Here is a 20,153-nt window from a genome sequence, read left to right as displayed (position 1 = left end):
CGACGGCGCCGCCGTCGGGACCCCCGTGTGCGAGGTGGGGGTACCTGGGTGGGGACGAGGGCAGTGGGGACACTGTGGTGTTGGTCAGGTTGGGGTGGTGGGAGGCCACCCACGGGTGTGTGGCTGGGGGGACCCCACTGGCCCTAGGCTGTGGCATCCGCTGTGGTGGGGCTTGTGAGCCTTCCCTGGGGGTGTAACTGCAGGGGCAAAACACGGTCCATCACCAGAGGAGACCCCACCCTGCTGCAGCATCCCTGGTGACACTGCCATGGCAGGTAGTTGTAGCTGGTCCCTTGACCTGTTTGTGACAGGTGGCTGTGCTGCTTTGGAGTAGGCGACCCTTCCCGTGGGCCTTGGCAGACTGGGGTGCTGGGCTCCTGCAGCAAGGTGTGAAGCGGAGATGTAGCCCTGCCTTGCACCTGACTCCAGGCGAGGGGATGTGCCTGGGACAGCCGCAGTCGGCCCTTGACAAGGGTTCGCTCGTGGCTGGGGGCTCCCAGCCACGGTGTCCTCTGCTCATCCGGCTTGGGACGACATGGCAGGGCATGACGGTGTCTCCCTGACCCTGGGGGCCAAGCCCTTCTCCTGGGGTTGGTGAGTGCGTTGCAGCAGCTTTGCTCCCTGGGATCGCCCAGCGCCTGTTGGCTGTTGCATCCTTCTCTAAACCTCTGCCCTTCCCCAGCTCCAACCCTCCTGCGTGGTGCGAGCGAGGTGGATGCACACAGCTGGTCGTGTTTGCTCTCCTTTCATAGGTCCCTGCATTTAATCCCTATATGGCACTGGTTACTTGTTTACCTCTTCTGCACTGTAATATTTAGTTCTCATTTCTGTCCTCCCATTTCCTGACGGAGATTTGTGGGTGGTCACAGAGGCACTTTTTTATGGTGCTGTGTGTGCTCTTGGGGCTGGTGGCACACAGGAGTGGTTTCACATCACTGGTGGCTGATCGTAACCAGGAGGGCTGTTTGACACAAGCCTACCGTGCGTCCCTGCGGGCCATTTGGAAATGCCGCTTCCTTTGCACAGCACATGCTACAGTGTTCGATCGTGTGGCACGGATCCAGCTGCTTCGTTTTAGAGAAATTTAAATATTCTTGTTGCAGCTTTGCTAAACCACTGTGGCTTTGGCTGCTGTGGTTTGGCTGCAACTTTGCAATAATAAGGAATGATAAAGCCCTTTAAACCATTTAGGATTTTCTTGAAACAGTTGGTCCATAGATATCTGGTAATCACTGTCTTGTTACATCGCACTGCAGCATTTCCAGTCTCTTAACTTGTGTTTCAAACAAGTGGTGGCCTTTTCACCAAGCACTGGTTTCTGAGAAGTTTAAAAGGGAGGCTTGGGCTGGAACGTGGTCCATGGGAGAGTTCTTGGAACTAAAGGCAACTTCTGCATCTCAGCTTCTTTATAAAAGGCTGCTCTTGTCTCTGCCATGAGCATAAAGCTAGAAACCAATTTCTACATGCGGAAGAGTAGAGAAGAGTGTGGGGGGGGTTATGGGGGGTTTTTTGTTCTGTGGTTTTTGTCTTGGGGGGGGTGGGTTGGTTTTTTTTCTTTTTTCAGGGATTCCCTTTATAGAAAGACAGCCAGGACAATTAGGAAACTCTGAGACGTTAGACAGAAAGTGACTTTCAGATGCTTTCAGTAGGCATCTGAAATGCTACTAAGTCTCCAGTTATCAATGAAGTGGGTCAAGTATAATGTTCCAAGGGTGGCTTTGTGAATAAAACACTGGCTTGCGATGATTATTCCTTTGCTGTAGATTTTCTCCGTGACTTGGGGGAAGTGGCTGCAGTGCAGATTTTCGATCTGGAGTGCATGACTCAAGTTTTAAGCACTTAACTTCTATTTTTTTGTGTTCTTCAAGTCACATCTGAGGATGAGACTGAAGGTGCCCAGCTACCTCAAGTGATGTGAACATAATGGAGAGTATTCTGAGTCTGTGCCCCTTCTGAGAAATGTTGCTTTTAATGAGTTGGCATTGAAACTGTTTATGTGGGCTGAATCTGGAGGAAAGCCTTTTTTTCCACTGTGGCATCTAACTGGAAAATTTGGATATGGTTTGCTGTCAGCAGCAAGTAGTTGCTGCAATTAGAGACAGGTTATTAAAGAAAAGAAAATAAGTGGTTGCACGTGATACCCTGTTAGCAAGGGGCAATGAGCAGGATTTTCATGCTCCAGGATGGGTTTGGGAATTTCGCTCCTGGGGAAGGAGGAGCAGAGGGAGCTTGGTGGGGAGGGACTGGAAGCAGCAGAAGCTGATGCCTGGTCAGGAGGCCTCTCCCTCCTCTAACATTTTCAAAGTACTGTCTTGCCAGAAATCCAAGCTCATCCTGGGCCGGGACATGTCATGGCAGAAAATTTAAAGTTATTTGAGCATTGCTAACCTGTTTTTGTCTTTTTCATTTTGTTCCCCTTGCTTCATCCTGGATGTCTAAAAGGACAGTTGGAACCAATAAATGAGGTGAGTTAATCTGATGATTCACTCTCCGCTCTGTCTCCTCGCTCCATCCTGAGGGGATTGTCTCGTATTTTCTGACTCTTCACTGATGTCCTAGATATAAGTAATGCACCACATTTTGGGCTGGTAATTTTTTTTTTTCTTCAATGTTCAGATTTTGTTTATGGAAAAAACTGTGTGTTTTACTGGAGCAAAAAGAAATGTTCTGGTGGAGTCTCCTCTGCAGATCTGCGTTCCTCAGAGGAAACCCCTTTGTGTGGTGTGATAGTGCCTTTGTATTTGCACACTCGTGAATACTGCAAATGTTTCAAGTATTTTGAGGGGGGTATCTATGGAGAAATTCTCACATGCTTTATTTCTTCAGCTTCTTAGGAATATTTCAAGGTCACATACAATTGTAAAGCAATTCGACCCTGGATGTGCACGTGCTGTGCTCTTGGCAGCTGCGTGCCTCTCCCCCCGGTTACTACAGAGTGGTGCCCTTTATTAGCAGTGCCCTTGTGCAGCTTAATGAGCCTTCTTACAAACTGCAGAAGTTGGAGCTGGTGTGGGTGGGAAACGGGTTAAGGTTTGGCTTTCTGCTCCTCTTGAAGCAAGCAGAGCTTTGAAGTGGAGGGAAGGCTGTAGGGATGGCATGGAAATGGGGCAGCAGCCTGTTGCCCCTCCGATGGGGTGCTCGCACCCTGTGGTTGTAACAGCAGAGGAGCACTGTTACAGGTGATGCTGCCAGTGCCACCATGGAAACCGAAGAAATGAAATACTTTTCTGGGTCAAGTAACTTCTTTAAAGAAAAAAAGTCATTGAAGATTCTTCATTAAATTAATCATCATAGCAGAGGGGAGGCACGTGGGTAGCATGCTTTTGCTAATCCATTTTAGTGGCAAGTTTGTCGGGTTGTAATGCTGTATGTGTATAGATCATACAAATATTACGTGCTGATACATCTACAGGGACGAAATGTGTTCACATTGCTGTGTTAAGATTTTCAAATTAAATAGACCCTTGATGGATTAAATTGGAGCTTTCACTTACCTTCTGTTTTTAATTCCTTCTGTTGTACATTTCCCGATCTATTAGTTTGTTGATGTGTGAAAGTATAAGCATGTTTCCACTCTAGCATATTGCTATGCCATAGTCTTTTGTAAATCACGCTCTTGCCAACCTACATAATAGTACATTGCTACTAGAGGGAAAATACCTGCAGCGAATGCTTATTTTCCTGCCTTGTTATGGCATCAGTGAAGTTGGGCTGGTAACTGCGTAGCACTTGTCTGTTGATATAGATGGAATAAATATAGTTCTTAATGTTCTGTTGCAGAAACACAAACATAAATACAGCTGAATGTTATTTCTCAATAGCTATTGATGGGTTGTAATCTTGTACTTTGGTTTCCAATGGCTTCAGGGTCTGCTCGCTAGAATCTCGGATCTCTTGCTGTGCCGGTGGACTTGTAGAAATTGTTGTCAGAAGTGTTTCGACTGTAGCTGTTGTCAAACAAATGAAGATGAAGTTGAAATCCTGGGACCTTTTCCTGCTCAAACTCCAGCCTGGCTGTAAGTTTAGAATCATAGAATCATAGAATCATTAAGGTTGGAAGAGACCTCCAAGATCATCGAGTCCAACCGTCAACCCAACACCACCATGCCCACTAAACCATGTCCCTAAGCGCCTCATCTACACGTCTTTTAAATATCTCCAGGGATGGTGACTCAACCACTTCCCTGGGCAGCCTGTTCCAATGTTTAACCACTCAAATTGTGCATCATTTAGATGCACAATTTCATAGCTTTAACTGAGGAGTAGGACTGTTCAGCTGTGATGAGAGTATTGATACGAAATGGCGATAGGACATTCAGAGGACACCACGTAGAAAGGACAAACCTCCTGCTGAGGGTGGGAACGTAGGCTACTCAACGACAAGGTGAAAAAGGGCAGCCCTGTTAGCTCAAATAGTAAGGTTAGTCTTTGTAAAACACTTTTCTGATGAGTAAGACAGAAGCTATTTTGTAAGGTAGCATAGCAAGCTGATAACTGGTTTAGCTGTGCACCCTTTTCTAACGATGCTTTTCATCTTCAGTCCTATTTCCCCTTCAAATGGACCAGCCCTTTGGAGCACTTCAACTTAGCTGAAATGCTGATGAGGTTGTTTTGAAACATTTTCTTATCCTAGCGTAAAGGTGGTTATCATATAGGCAGATGAAAGGCCTACCTCTTGCGTGCTTTAAAGGGGAAATTCATCTAAAGTTTCATTTAGCAAGACTTGATCTCCTGCATCATCTTAGTACTCTTTAAGATTTCCTCTTGAATCATTAAAGAACAACAGCGGCAATGCCGGGTTTTATCTGGCGCTTTGATTAGTGTTTTTGCAAATCTATTACAAAGAAAGTCAGTGAAGTCTTCCCTGTTTTAATCCCTCTCATTTGGGAATTTGCAGCAGAGGTGACCCCATGGAGGCATTACTGAAACCAAGAAGGGAGCAGAGGTCTCCTGTCTTTTAGTGTTTGCTCTGTCGGCTGGGCCAGGCTGTCTTCTGTGAGAGCAGATCGTTTGATGGACACAGCTTCGGTGTGTCCAGAAGCTGTGGCACAAGAGATGCCTATTTAGTGCCTCATATGATGCTCAGAAGTTGGTACCTAGGCACTGAGACCTATTCTGTTAATTTTATCTACTCCTGTGAGTACCTACTGTTATTCTGTGTCAGGTCTGGAAGGTCCATGTCTTGGTAATGCATGAAATACATTGTCTCATGTTTAAATCGCAGATTTGTCTATATACTCTTTGGAATCCAGGTAGAATAGGATGGTAATTAATACTGAAGCAATAAAAATAGAGATGTTCAAGATGTGTTAGAGTGGTTTTTAAATGTGGAGCAGCATATTTAAGTCTGATATATGCCTAGAAATTGATTCACCTGCAATTAATGGGAAATGGAAACAAGATCGATGATAAATAGGAAAGCATTGCACACAGGAGAACACAGTGATGAGGTTGCAGTATTGGACGTAGAAAGATTGCTGCAGGAACAATTACATACTTGGGAACAAGTAGCTAGACTTGTTGTGAGGGGATGCTTCGGAGTTTCTCTGGTGTGCTGAGGAGCAGAAGGGACATCGTGTATTTGGGGTGTGGGGTGATTGTCCCATGGTGTAGTTTTCGACTGCTGGATCCATCTGTCTGGCTAAAGGGGCATTGTAAGCGTTGAAGCTCTGTTCTTCTTTTGTCAAAACTCAGATGTATGGTGACTTTGCAGATGAGCTGGACTTTGCCACAGGCAGAGAACATGGAGACCTTTGGACTCATAAAATGCTCTCTCCAGCCTGTGTTGTTTTCCCCCAGTCCTGCTCCAGCTGAAAGCCTTTACGATTAACTTATTGGAATGGCCAGAAGCAGAAGACAACGCACTCTGAAAAGAAAAAGCCTGGTTCTTCAACCATGTTGTGCTTTATGCTGCACCTACTCATGCTAGCAGCCCTGGGTAGGGTCCCTGGGACCCCAGCCTAGGTCACGTATCCATCTTCCCTTCCAGCTTCAGGCGATCTGGTGCAGTTAGGGTCTCCCTGTTCTGCTCTAGTGCTGAGAGAAGGCGAGTTCCCAGAGGTAATGCCCAAGAGGGGCAGCAGGTATCCAAGAAGAGGACATATGAGAGAAGTAGCTTTGCTTTGCGAGGAGGCATGGATGCTGCCGTGCCTTAGGATCACTGAAGTCACCGTCTCCTCTGGCACTGTTGCAAGTCCTGTGGTCTCTAAGGACACCTGTTAACACACGTTGATGTGGAAGCTGGAGATCAGGCTTTGCTTGCTTGAAAAGGCTGTTGGCTCCTCTTCTTGAGCTGGGATGGACCCAGGGTGGTGCCAGGGAAGATGGCGATGCTTTAAGCTTGCAGGGTGACTTTGTTGGAAAATGGTGAGGGAACCCAGAAATGAGTTGAGTGAGGAGGGCAAAGAGAGCAGGGGAGATACGGAGAGGGAAAGGAGCTGAGGGGATGTGATTGAGAGGAGACAGCGAGAAAATGAGCCTGTAGAGGAACAAGAGTCTGGAAGACGAAGAGGAAAGGAGAGTAAGAGGCAGGAGGCAGAAACGGTGTATTTTGTTTGCTGATCAATAGGAGAGCCACGCTTTTTGTGTGTGCAGGTTTAAGGTGGAAACGATCCCATGCAGCCTTTGCTGGCTCAGAATTCAGAAGCCAGAGAAGATTTCTATTTTCACTATGTTGATCTTATACTCTTAAAGCTCCGTATGCATTTTTGGAGGTAGGAGACAATGTCTGGAGTTAGATGTGTGAGCAGAGTAAGGGTTTGGAATTGGTCTCAGAATAAGGTGTTTAATGGGTATGTTTTTAAGTGCTCAGAGATCTGTGTATGTCAATTGACCCCTCATCCTTTTTTTTTTTCCTTTTATTTTTGAAAAGGGGGCTTTTGGGTTCAGTGGAAACCCCTAAAATGGGAGATGGGTTTCACCCCACCGTATTCTGCATTTAGATGTGTGCATTGAATTTGGGAACAAATCAATTGATTGTATTCCTTGCTCACAGCCTGAAAGTGTTTTAAAAATAGATCTAGGTTTTCAGCTGAGATCTTTCCATCTTGGCACTTCTTCATGGGCCCAGGACACTGGTGTAATGCAAAATACAATTTGCTCCTTCCTTACCTCCCCTCCTAGTCCCCAGGGGAAAACTGCTTTTATGGTCTTCATTGGCCTGCTAGCAAACATCTGAACGCCTGTGCTTAATAATCCATCCTTTATTTTTTGCCTGTAGGTTTTCCGTTCGGCAGCTCTGAGACACCTCATTGTCCTGGAAATTCAGGAGGGGACATTAAAGCTGCAAGTTTAAGCCCTTCCTCTTGGGAGCCTGTTGATTTTTCTCACTTCCTGAATTTTTTACAGTGGCAACTTAGAAAAAAAAATTCTTACTGAAGTGAGTCTAATTGTATTGACCTGAATGCATGGTAACTTCTTGTTATTTCATGAGGAGTGCTTGCATCCTGGTCTTTGCAGAAATGGGCTGGGAGCGAGGGTGTATGTTGGTGCTGCCTGTTGTGGAATATTCTACAAAAACTCCAAAGATAAACGATGCACGGTCTGTGAGACTGAATTGAAATCAGAACGCGACTCCTCTTCCCAAAGGTTCAGTTTAAACAGAAACAGAGCTGCTTTAACCAGAGCCAAACTTTATTTGAGGAAAAATTATTGTGGCTCAGTAGCAATTTCCTTACTAAAGGTCATCTGTATGTTATTAACTCACTATTACGTTTACCTGCTGTAGAACATCCTTAATGCCTCTCTTCCTGATTCCCTTTTCACCCTGCCTTCTCCTCATTCTGTGCATTTGCTTCTCAAACACAACAATATCCAAATGCTACCTATGATTGTGTAGACCCGCATTTAGGGATGAAAAAGCTATTTGTGTTCCATGTACTGATTATATGTCAAACTGCATGATTTGGACTGCCTTTAATGGGCTGCAGAGTTGTGCAAATATTGTGCGCCTCTTTTAGCATAGGGTTTGGTTTTGATTATTAGCAGACTTTTTTTTAATGTGGATGAGTTGTCTGACTCTGGGTTGGTGAGATTTGCATGGATCCTGCTGTGAACTTTGTGAATTTAGATAAGAAATTCCAGTTTAAATCTATTTTATATTTGGGGGGCCTTTTCTGTGAGTTTACTACTTTTTGCAGAATATATTTATTGCTCTAATCCAGTCATTGGTTACTAAAGCAAATGATTCAACATATTTCGTTTATACCCAACCGAGCCATGCACGTAGAAAGGGTGAATCGGGAGCAAAACTCACACAGTGTTCCTCTTTGATTTGCTCATTTCAAGCTGATGCTTTCCTTGTGATCTGCTGCTGTTTTTTGGAATACTCTGTACTCTGTCTCATGGATTAACCAAAAGGCTTATTTTGCATGATGCACCACACATCACATACCATTGTGTGATTTTATTTCCATCGGCAGATGTCTGCCAGCTGCTCCCCTCTGAACATGCGGTTGGAGACTTTATCTCCTCTTCTTGTTACTGTCTGCTCTTGCTCTTCTTTCAGTCAAGGTTGGGAGGTCCTGACTGCTTTTGTGAGCCACTGCAGCTGTGACACGTTGAGGTTTTTAACCAGAATGTTGTTTTATATGAAAAAAAGTGTGTGTGTGTGTATATATAAACTGAAATGGGAATTACATGTGGACTTCTTTGATGCCAGTCTTCTGTTGAGTCTTCTCAAAGATGCTACAGCTCTCACTGCAACTTGCTTTGTTATTTAGATCCTGCCAACTTTCCTGCTCCCACCAAGGTCCCTGGGCAGTAAAATTACTATCTTGTGAGAATCACCTCTGCTTTAAGGAAGTGGATAAAAAGCAGCCAATTATTTTAAAAGGCATGTCAATAAATAGCTGTGAATTAATTGTATTTATAAGATCGAGTTTTGAAACCTTAGTGGTGTACCTGCAAAGCAGTATTTTACTGAGAGAGATGTGTGATAGGTTTGAGATGTCTTGAGTGTGGTGGTTTCCCGTGCTGGTTCATTCCTAGTGAAGGCTGTGCTTCCAAAGTGTAGCTGTGAATTTACAGCAATAAGCTCCTGTTCAGGTTTTGTGGTTTGTGGGGTTTTTTTTTCCCCTTTCTTTTTTCTTAAAGACAAATATAATACGTCTGATCAAGATCGGAGTCACACGTGCCTGTGTGACCTGTGTCATGCTCTAATACTGATACAACTGTTTGAAAGACAGGAAGAAAGATAAAGAATCTGTTTTTTACATGGGTCTGAAGTCAGTTGCTCAGCCTTTTGCTTGCCAAATAGATCAGGAGATACCCCACAGCATCCAGGGATGCGCACCCAAGATTAGACCCAAAAGACCAGAATGCATTTTTATTCTGTATATGCTCCATTTACTGGGTTGACTCACCCAAAGGCCTCTCTTTGTAACAGGATAAGCAGCCAAAATGAGGACAAAGATGGAGACTCTGATAATACAATCAGTGAGCTGCCTCCCACTCTTCAGGATGTTTCCCCTGACAGAAGGCGGTCGTCTTCAGATGCATCACGGTCCACTTACAGCCTCACGAGGCGGATTTCAAGTAAGGTCGTCCTTCCAACATATAATGTAATTCTTGTGGAGAAGAAAATCAAACTGTAGTGCTTGCTCTGTCATCTTTTAGACAGGGAATCAAGTCAAGTTGAAGGTACGTTGATTAAAATCTCATCCTGTTCTGCAGGAACACAGTGGAAGGGGCCAGCCCTGTTTTTCTTGCTGAAGCATATGCATGGTAATTGCAGGTGAAAATGGAGAGGGGGGGGGGGGGGGGGCAGGGAAGTGTAGCTGAGCTTGCACTTCGGCGTAACTAAGGGTGCTATTAATTGTTAGCAATGTAATGGTGAAAAGTCCCACTGGGGAGCCTGCTGTGCTGGGCATTGCACAGACACAGAATAGCTGTACCCAAAGAAGCACAAGTTGACTTGCGCCTGTAATGGCTTCAGCTGAGTTTCTAACAATCGTACTTGTGCATTTCTCTCATTTAGGTTTAGAGTCGAGGAGGCCAAGTTCTCCGTTAATTGACATTAAACCTATCGAGTTTGGAATAATAGGAGCTAAGAAAGAAATAGTTCAGCCAACTATCCTGCGAAAAACCTATACCCCAGATGACTATTTTAGAAAATTTGAACCAAGACTGTACTCTCTTGACTCGAATAGTGATGATATGGACTCCTTGACAGATGAGGAGATCTTATCAAAGTATCAGCTGGGCATGCTGCATTTTAGCACTCAGTACGACCTGTTGCATAATTATCTAATAGTGCGAGTCATTGAGGCTAAAGATCTGCCTCCTCCAATTTCTTACGATGGTTCAAGGCAAGACATGGCTCACTCCAACCCCTACGTGAAGATCTGCCTTCTTCCTGATCAGAAGAACTCCAAGCAGACTGGAGTGAAACGCAAAACGCAGAACCCGGTGTTTGAAGAGAGGTACACATTTGAAATCCCCTTTTTAGAAGCCCAGAGAAGAACTCTGCTTTTAACCGTAGTGGATTTTGACAAATTCTCACGCCATTGTGTTATTGGCAAAGTGTCAATGCCCTTGAGCGATGTAGACCTTGTGAAAGGCGGACACTGGTGGAAAGCCCTTGTGCCTAGTTCTCAGGTAACAGAATTTATCAGATTATTGCCACAATTTTTCTCACTTTTTTTTTGTGTGCAGTTCCTTTGCTTGTTGGCAAGTAATGCAGTTTCTAATTAGTCACTGTCATCTTGTTAATACAGCATCTGCTGGGTTGAAATAACGTTGGGCCTAACTGGTCTTATAGCTAATACTGTGAGGTAGAGGAGCTGCCCTCTTTCATATTCAAAGGAGGTGGCATGACAAAAGATCCTGTGTCAACTCTAATGAGAATAAATCAAGACCGCTTTGGAAGCCTGCGCCTTTTGGAAGATCACTGCAGTGACCTGCGTCTGTTCCCAGACACTGCAGTGACACTGTCCCATCTGGGTCACCCCTGTGGTTGTTAACAAGACACTGCTTTGGGAACGTGAGTTGAACCACTGGTGCCAGTTCAGTAGTAATTTGATGCAAGAAAGTGTAGAGAAGACACAATCTCTACAGACTTAAGGCATAATGCATGAGCAAAAAATTGCAAGGTAATGGTAGATTTATTTTCATTGTGTCCCTGAAGGATATAAACTTGCCATAGATTTTGTCTCATGTAAGTGGCATGCTGCATGCATGCAAGTTTGAGCATGCATTTTGGACTAGATTCAGCCATCAAATGGGATGAGAGGAGAAGGTGTAGAGGGTCTGTGTGCTTCCACATCTGTTCTCAGGATAGGGCCCCGGTCAGTGCCACCTCCTCTCCAGTCAGGAAAAGAGCCGTTGAATGGGAAAATCTGAACTTTGCAACCAGGAGCGGCGGTTAGTTACCAAATTTGCTACTAGCCGTATCACCCACATAGCTAGAGGCATAGGACCCCGTAAAAAACCAAGCTAAGAGCTTGGCATGAGCATCATCTGAGGCATCTGTGCTAAGGACAGGAATACCACTCAAGGTCGGTATAACACAGTTGCCTCTCCCAGTTCCTCACCAGCTCTGGGATTGCAATTTCTAAGTTTTAGAGCCTTTGCTGAATCAAAACCCTGCGTGAACTTGGATGCTTCACAGTTTCTTTGATTTTTATGTGTTCACAAAAGGGTGGCATAGCCAGAGGTATCAGACAAGATGAACAGTAAATCATTGGCCTCACTGCTGATTTACGGTGTGGGTCTGAGAGTCTGATTTGGAGTGGAAACTTGTGATCAGACACTTGTGGAAGTAAAATCTACCAAGCAGTGTTTATACGTGACCGGGTCTCTGACTCTGCTTTGCCCCCTCTCTGTGCGCAGAGGGATTGGAGAGCACTTTTACCTCTTGCTCAGACCTTCTGCAGTGTGTAAGGGAGAAGAAGATTAAGATCCCTGATAACTGCAGTAGAGCCCACTGGATTTTCTGTAATAGGAGTGTTACGGGATTAGCCTGAACATTGTTCGTGAAAACAGGAAAGTTTTGAAAGTTGTGCACAAGTCAAAATTGTGGGGTCCCTGAGTGTGTCTTTGTGTGGGACATGTCTTCATGTTAAGTGGGATCTGCTTTGCTCGGTAGAGTGGCAGTGGGGGGTGAGGGGACAGCTGTGTTACAAAATGATTCATAAGGAAAATGAACAAGGACAGATATTCCTGGGCTCCCCTCACTGCCTGGGCCTTTTCCCTAAAAATGTTTATTTACAAATGTCTGCAACAATTTTTTTCTTTTTGGTATTCGTGGTTCATCACAGGCTCTGCGTTGTGTATCTGAGGACAGAGCTCTCCTCTTTGCATCCCGTTATCCTCCCGTGATTTACACTATGCAGCCTTGCTTCCCCCCCCCCGCCCCCGCTTTTGCATGATAAATACTTCTCTGTATTATGTATCTCTTTATTAGTAACACAGATTCATTCCACAGCTAATACAGACCTTGATTAGACAAGATCATCTCTGCCTTCGTGTGCCAAGCTTGGAGCCAGCCCTTCCTCCCTCCCTCTCCAAAGTTTCATTGAAAGCTGCTGCTGTTTTCAGCAGTGCTGTCTGCTTCACCAGGATTCAAGATAAATTATTTATGCAGAAATTGGCATTTCTGATATTTATAAAAGGAAGGAGAAAAAGAGAAGACTACCTTTGAATGGGCAGGCCTAACCTTACAAGCCTTTTGCATTTATCTGCTTGCTATCGTATGGAAAAACTTAACTTAAGCAAAAAGTCCTTCGCACCTTGGTTACTGAAGTGGCTTGTTTTGGTCTTTTCATACTTCCTTGTTCTTTTTGGCTGGGCCCTAGCTGACAGGCTGCAACTGCAAAGAGAACAACAGTACTTGTCCTAGGATATCCAGGGATGATCTTTGGTATCATCTTCCCATGTTTTCTCAGTGATAAGATTTTTAAAGTTCGTTGAATAAGGTGTATTTTCTCTTAGTAGTGATTAAGTTAAATGCATTGATCAAAGGGTTAAAATAAGTCCTGGAAGAAGTAAAACAATAAAGCTTATTACTTTGAAAAACTGCATTTTAATGTCTTTCAATAACAGTGATGCTTGTGCTAGAAATTTGTGAGGTTTTTTTGATTGCTAGTTGGAAGATTCTGCCTGTGGAATGATAGATTTGACATGTTGACAACTTTCTTTATACTTATCACTTTTTTGCTTGATTAGTTGAGGGATGGACAGCCTGTATTAGTTTCTTGTTGGATTGAACCTGAGTCACTTTTGATCATGAGTTGATGAAAATTTTCCAGGCTGGGTTGGCTGCCCCGGGGCTCTGACACGGAGCAGCAGCTGGCAGCAGCACCCCCCCAGTGATAAAGATCGTGGTGGAGAAAATGCTGAAGCAGGTGCTTGGGAAACCAGTAACAGGCGGGAGAGAAAAACAGTCAGGCATAGACATGATATGTAAAGATGAAAGACACAAAATACGTGAATTTTTTTTTTTATTGGCATTTATAGACAGAAACATGATGAGCTGGAGAGATGGAGAAAAGTGAATCCAGATGGCAGGAGCTGTGGAGAAGGTTCTCTCTTCATACCAGTGGGAGTAGGATGGGGCAAGGTCTGTGGAAGAGCAGAGAAATGGCCTAAATGGTATCAGCTAAGATGAACATCTGTTTTGCACTTGCTGTATCCACCTGGAAGCCATTGCTATGGGGTGTGCTGATAAAGGCAGGTGCTAAGTCTTTCTCCCACCCTTGCACTGAGCCCCATCAGGCCCAGAGCTGGGACACTGCTTCAGTACAGGACTGTGCCAGCACAAGTGAGCCCTGCTAAAAAAGATAGGGGACGCCAGCGATCTGGTGGTGCCGGTGGCGTTGGCAGGGACGGGTGGGTTTCTCCCAGGCTGAGGCATGGTCCAGCTTCTGCAGCCGATGACTGTTGACTCCACTGCGAGCTGGACCAGGATAAGCTCCTTAGGGCTGTGAGATGGGATGTACAGCTCCTCAATGGGTGAAAGCCCATCACCATTAATAGCAGAATATCTTTGTTACCACTTCATGGAGTTGCTTGTTAACTAACAGCCTGAGAGCTTACCTTGAGTGTAACGAGGTGGGCTGTGCAGCATTGCCATGCTCGTTATGTCGGGAACGGGTTGTCAGAGAACCCAAATATGGGTGAGCAATGTGCTGTCCTCTCAGCCTTGAGGAATCAGTGCAATTAAACATGTGATGCTAAGATTCAGGCAAAAGGCTGTATCTGTGCATAAGTGCTTTTTTAGCTTGGGTTGTGTGTTCAGCACTTGGTGGGATTGAGTCCAAAGCAGAGGCACAGGGGAGCTGCCGTCCAGTACATCATCAGAGCCAGCAACTAAGCAGAAGGACCTATTCCCTGTAGAAAATGTCAATGCAGGTATTGCCAAATTCTTTGTCCCTGGTAGTTCTGGGAGGCTTTTTCTTGCAGAGTAATTAATATGTTTCTAAAGCGCAGTAGCTGCTCATGGAGTAGTTCTTGAGTCCAGTCCCCATAGGAACACTTTGCACTCCTTAAATATCCCCTTAAATGTGTGTGGCTTTGCTTAATTACCATGAATGAAGTTGGCAGGCCTTACTGTAGCTGGGTTCAGATTCACACATTTCACCGTTAAGATTAATTCTGAAACACATGTTCAGGACCCCAAGTTTTATTGACATATGATTCATTTCTCTTTTGGCAGATTTGAGTGGGCAGGAATAAATGTTTTAGACCAGCAGTAATGAGAGCTTGGAGATCATTCTGCGAAAGAAAAAAAAAATTGCCTAGTTGTGGTGGGAAAATAGCATAAAAATTCCTTCTCCCCTCAAATTAAGCCGTTTTTATAGTAGAGGGGGTACGTATTGGACTTGCTTTTTTAACTTTGTACTATGAGTGCTCTAGAATGACAGTCATTTATAAGGAGCTGTCAGCTTCTTACGTTCAAAATGGTATGTGCTTCACAAATGGAGTGGCTTTCCTGCGGCAGCTCTACAATTTTTGATTCCCATCTCAGTGATAAGCCTACAACAAGTACTGCACTGTTGTTCTTACCGTGCCTTGGTTGGGAAGGAAAAGGGAGAGAGAAATTTGAAATCAGGTAATGAGTCATTTCGGAGCATTTCTTTTGCATGTTATGTTGAAATCTGCTGTGCAGCCAGGTGGTTATGGCGAGTGGCTTGGAGGCCTCCAGTTGTGCATGTACCAAGTTCGTCCTTGGCACCCTTGTTCCTTGGCTTATCCATTGCAGCCCTGAGAAGGGGTCATCCTTGGGGAACGTGGCTGATGCCTTGTGTTTGGCAGCACAGCATATTATTGAAAATAACGCCAGCACCCCTCTCTCATACAGGCATAAAGCACTGGACTGATGTAAAAGTGGCCAGGCAGAGACTTGGTTCAAAGAGTTGACACAACTCAGGGCTGTGTGCATCAGTGTGGAACACTGTGTGTTCACAGTGGTCTGTGTTCATGACACAAACATGGGAAATGAAATATGAAAGTGAGTGTTGTCAGGGTTTTTTTCTTTTCTTCCTTTTTTTTTTTTTTTTTTTTTCTGTCCAAAAGCTTAGCAGCTGCTTAATTAAAGGAATGATGCAGAATCACTGATGATGAACATGGCTTGGTTACGTGGGGGGCTGGTTTTTTTCCCCCTTTCCTTTTCCAGTCTTTAAAGCTCCAGCACAGAGAAATTTTTCTTCTTGATAATTTTCTCTGCTTTATCCTTATCCATCTCTTCTGCTTCCAGCTGCCATCTCAGTCACCTCATCCCTTTCCCTCTGTGCTGTTCACTCCTTGCCCTTTCTGCGGAGGACCGGGATGCTGTGGGGCTTCTTTTGCTGAGGAGGAGCCCAGAGGAGGGGGTGGTGGGGGCCAAGGGCAGGAGCTCTCCGTAGGAAGTCTTCCCTCACCTGCCCAAAGGTCTTTGCACAGGAGAGACTTTCTCATGGCCATGCAAACTGATGCTAAGCCAGTTAGACTTTAGAAAGGGTTTTGTGAGACTCTCTTCACCGTATGTCTACTCAGCATCTGTCACATAGGTAACGTCGTTCTTATCCATTGGTAAGTATGTATTTTTTTTTCAGGTTCTGGTCCTTAATAGCTCAGCCTTCACGAAATGATTGCTGTGTGTCACCGGATGCTGTAGAAAGCCTGTTAGAGCAAACTGTTCTAAACCATCAGTTTTCTAATGTGCCTGGAGGTACCATCACAGATAACCTTGAGGAGGAAAATCAATCTGAAACTTCATTAGGAGCGTTGCATAGATGTCTGTGCTGATGTAATGTGCTCTGGTTCCCGTCGGGAACCGGGGAGCGTTTCAGCTGCAGAATTTTGCTGGTGTTGTAGCAATGCACAGCAAACAGTCGGGGGGGGGGGCGTGAGGAAAGAATTGCCCTGATTCAAACAAGATGTGCAAATGGCATTAATTAAAAACTCCTCTTCCCTTGAGGTAGCCTCTTTGTGTTTCAGAGATGACAGAAAAGAAAAAAAAAACTTCTTATGTGTGTCTGGTTCAACCCAAACGGTAGCTGCAGAAGGTTCTGGATCACAGGCGAGCCCAAGGCTGCAAATCCAAACGACTGGCTGTGTAATACAGCTGCAGAGAGCAACAGCCAGGAGTGAAATGTTAATCAGAGCTTCAGGAGAGCCTCAGACACCCCAGACTTGGTGTCACTCCGGCACCTCATCAAACAGGAAATTGCTTTTCCAGGGTCATCTGGGATCTTGGCACAAATCAGCGCGTCATCAGCATAATAATGGCAACTAAAATGATGCCTTTGCATGGTGGTGCCTGAGGGGCACCACCGCACACTGCGTTCTGTGAGCAAAATATTCAAGGTGAAGCCAACAGCATTTTAGTTTCCTGATGAAAAGACCTAGGAAAAATAAAATTCGGGCACTTCCTTTCCCTATGGTGAACAATGTGCTGGTGACACCTCTCACGCATAAGCATCCCTCTCCTCTGCTCAGCCACTATGCGAGTCTGAGGTTTGGGGAGGCTCCAGTGTGTGACAAAACAAAAGCCATGCTTCTGTGCCTGCAGTCCCCCAGCAAGACGTGTCTTAACACTGTTGCTGATAAAGATGCCTATAAACAAGGTGGTGGGCATGGGGGTCAATGGTGATGGCAACACAGAGTGTTTCCAAGGTGCAGGTGAGCTCAGTGGGTCTGTGGGCTGGAGGAGCACCCTGGGCAGCTCCTATGGCCCCACGAGCCACCTGAGACCTCTGTGGCCACTCATCCCTCCCTGAGCTGAGTCTCCTGCCTGATCCGAATGTGAAGGGTCCTATTTCTCCATCTCGCAGTGGACCCCACTGTGCTCCCCAGTTACATCCATTTTGCCCGCTGATCCAGCGAGTCGGTTAAGCCGCAGCTCTCTCTGCATCTTCATCTCTGCCACAAACTGTGCCACCAGCGTGTCTTATTAGCAAGACTGTCGCATCAGCAAAGGTATGCCATGGCGTGAGCTTGTCAGAAAAAGCACGGGGAACCAAAACCTGAGGAGGTATGCCTTGTACCTTGGGCTTCTTGGAGCAACCTGTTAATTCCTTGCTTGTTTGCTAATGATGACAGATGACCAAAGAACAGGAGAAAGCTAGCGAGCGTGGTGCAGCACAACACAGTGGAGGCAGTGCCGGTCCAACATGCTGGGGAGGAACGTGTGGTGGCTGCTGGCCACTGATTTGTTTTCTCGAGTGCTTGACGTCCCCTCAGGCACTGTGGCAGGATTTGAAGCATGTTTCCTAGATCCTTGCGGCTAAGCTAGAAATAATGCATTTATAAGATCAGAGGCAGTTCACTACTTGAGTTAAGTGCCTTGAAAAGGCTGAGTCACTTGTAGAGAGAGGTGAGCTATCCGGGGATCCGGGTTTCCTTCTGAAAACACCTTTTGTTATTGCTGCAGACACTGCTAGTGCTCTGCCTACAAGGAAGCTGCTGCTTTCTTGCTGGCTTTGAGCACACTCATCCTGCCATGGCCTCTGTGGGTTGGATTGTATGTTCCTTCCCTTAAAATAATTAACAGAATTCTGGGCACGCTTGCCAAGCATTAAGGGGCAGAAGGTGCTATTGAGATTTGGGAAATTAGGCCTGATCTGAGACTCATTAAAGCTGGTGGTAGTCTGTCTTCTGACTTCAGTGGATCACACTTACAGAATATAGCATTCTGTATCTCACCTTACTCAAATTTAAGCCCAGATAGTCAAGAAGATTTTTCTAGAGGCGCCAATATCCCTGTTAGGTTAGGTCCTATGGAAAATCAGGGATTTAGCTTTACCTTTACCTATTGAAGGCTTGTGGGTTAGGCAGCAGTGTGATGGTTATGTTATAGTGGCTCCTTTCATAACCTCTGCAGGGGTTATGGGACACAGTGCTGGGGAGGGTTCAGGTGGGGGTAGATGCCTGAGTCTCCTGCCTGTGCCTCAGTGGGTGTCACCCAGTCTGATATTGTCAGCGTACAACATGGGGCAATTTTTTTAAAATGGAGCGTAAATGTAAATGTGTCGGAAGTGTGGACATCTACCTTCCCTTTGCTGAGCTTCACCCCTCCTCCCTGATCCAGGGAAGCCCCTTAGTTCCTGCAGGTCTTGGATAAGGTCAACAGGTTCCACCAATGGACGAATCAAGAAGTAATTGCTGCAAATCTTAATGTGGGTTTTCAGCACTCTAAGCTTGAGGTGACTTGAAAGGTCCTACGTCCCTGCCCAGTGCCAGCCTGCCTTCTGGCTGTGCCAGAAGTTTGGTATTTGCAGCTGGAGCTGTTTGATTGTCTCTTCCCGGCAGGTAATAACATCACTAATTAGTTTCCTAATTTGTGCTGTCCAAATGTACTTGAATTTCTAGGTATTAAAGCCTGCATGAAACCCGACACATTGGTGAATGCAAGTGGAAGTAGGACTGGATATGTTAAAAATGTTGTTGATATGTTATAAAAAATGAGCTGGGGTCGAGGAGTACCTCAGGTGGATCCTGTTGTGGGTGGCATTGTGGGCGCTGCGATGCTTCGTTACTGTCCTGGTAATAGATTTAGAAGTCACTGACTGTTCTCAATGATAAACACGTCTTCAGGCTGTTCCAGCCACAGAACCGAGAGGAGCGGTTTTGGGGAAAATCAAACCAAAGATGATAGTTTAAGTTAGATAGATGATGGTTCAGTCACCTTGGATGTGAGACTCTCTTAGATCCTTACATTGTGCAACCATTGGGCACAACAGTGTATGTAGGTATGGCTTGACCTCGTAAAAGTCATGAGCATCATGTGCATCATTGGGTCAGGTTTATGTTGGGGAATGGCTTTCTGATGGAAAGAACTTAAAATATCATATATTGAACAGAACTGTGATATGGGAGTTGGCAAAGGTTGACAGCTCGATGAAGCGAAAATACTGTGGCAATGGAAGAAAATGCACGTGGTGAATATGAGTGTGTGTGCTGTGTAGTCATATACTGCCACATAATGTGACCCAAGAGATGCTGTGACAAAAGGAGTTTGGGGTAAGAAATCAGATGGTTTTTCTCATGGGGGAGAGGGGCTGTGGGGAAGGTCAGGCAGAAGGTGGGCTGGCGTGGGGTGAATGCTGCCAGGTTGGCTCTGGAGCTGGCTCCTGAGGCAGCAGAGTGTGCGAGGAAGGCATGTGCCTTAGGATCTGTGATGGAGATCCATGCTTTTCACCCAGGGACTGAGTCAGGATGCTGCTGTACTTGCAGCCTTCATCCTGCTCCCCATGTGGTGCTTCCCTCGTCCTTTGCTCATTAAATGTGTGGGGTTAAACACAGAGGGGTTGCTTTGCCAGCTCCTGAAACGCAGAGACCTTTGACGTGAAATCGGGCGTCCTATTGCCATATTTTCCGTGGAAAGCCAAAAAAAGGATATTAAGTTGAATTGTATTATGTAGCATCGGAGGTGCAGGACTTCCCCAGCCTGCCACCTGCTCCTGCATGCCACGCACGTCCCGCTGCCTTCACTGGGAGTGGTCAACAGGAACAGGAGCGGAGACAAAGTGCCTCGGGAAAAACTTTTAATACCATTACCTGATGTCAGTTTTAGCACTTGGCTTGTTAGGTGAGAGCCGAGTGGCCTGCCATTAGCAGGAGCCGGTCTGTGCTGCTGGCCAGCCAGGCAAGAGGTGCTGTGCTGCTCCCGGCAGGGGGACGGGGCTTTTCCCTGAGTGCCTCCTCGGGTTCAGTCCGAGCCCTCTGGTTCATCT

The 20,153-nt window shown here is 45.6% G+C and overlaps 1 protein-coding gene across 1 annotated transcript in view; it reads left to right on the top strand.

Moving 5' to 3' along the window:
- The first annotated feature begins 535 nt into the window (after positions 1–535).
- SYT17 (synaptotagmin XVII) overlaps positions 536–20,153 on the top strand; it is a 37,381-nt gene continuing 17,763 nt past the window's right edge. The window contains exons 1-5 of the mRNA XM_009324826.1: positions 536–590; positions 2,443–2,465; positions 3,868–4,016; positions 9,386–9,534; positions 9,977–10,596. Of these exons, the coding sequence (XP_009323101.1) occupies positions 536–590; positions 2,443–2,465; positions 3,868–4,016; positions 9,386–9,534; positions 9,977–10,596 (996 nt within the window). The remainder of the gene's footprint in view (positions 591–2,442; positions 2,466–3,867; positions 4,017–9,385; positions 9,535–9,976; positions 10,597–20,153) is intronic.

Source organism: Pygoscelis adeliae, unplaced genomic scaffold (assembly GCF_000699105.1).
Source record: "Pygoscelis adeliae isolate BGI_AS28 unplaced genomic scaffold, ASM69910v1 Scaffold85, whole genome shotgun sequence".
NCBI lineage: Eukaryota > Metazoa > Chordata > Aves > Sphenisciformes > Spheniscidae > Pygoscelis > Pygoscelis adeliae.
The sequence above is the reverse complement of the archived record's forward strand: the minus strand, read 5'-3'. Positions and strand labels throughout refer to the sequence as shown.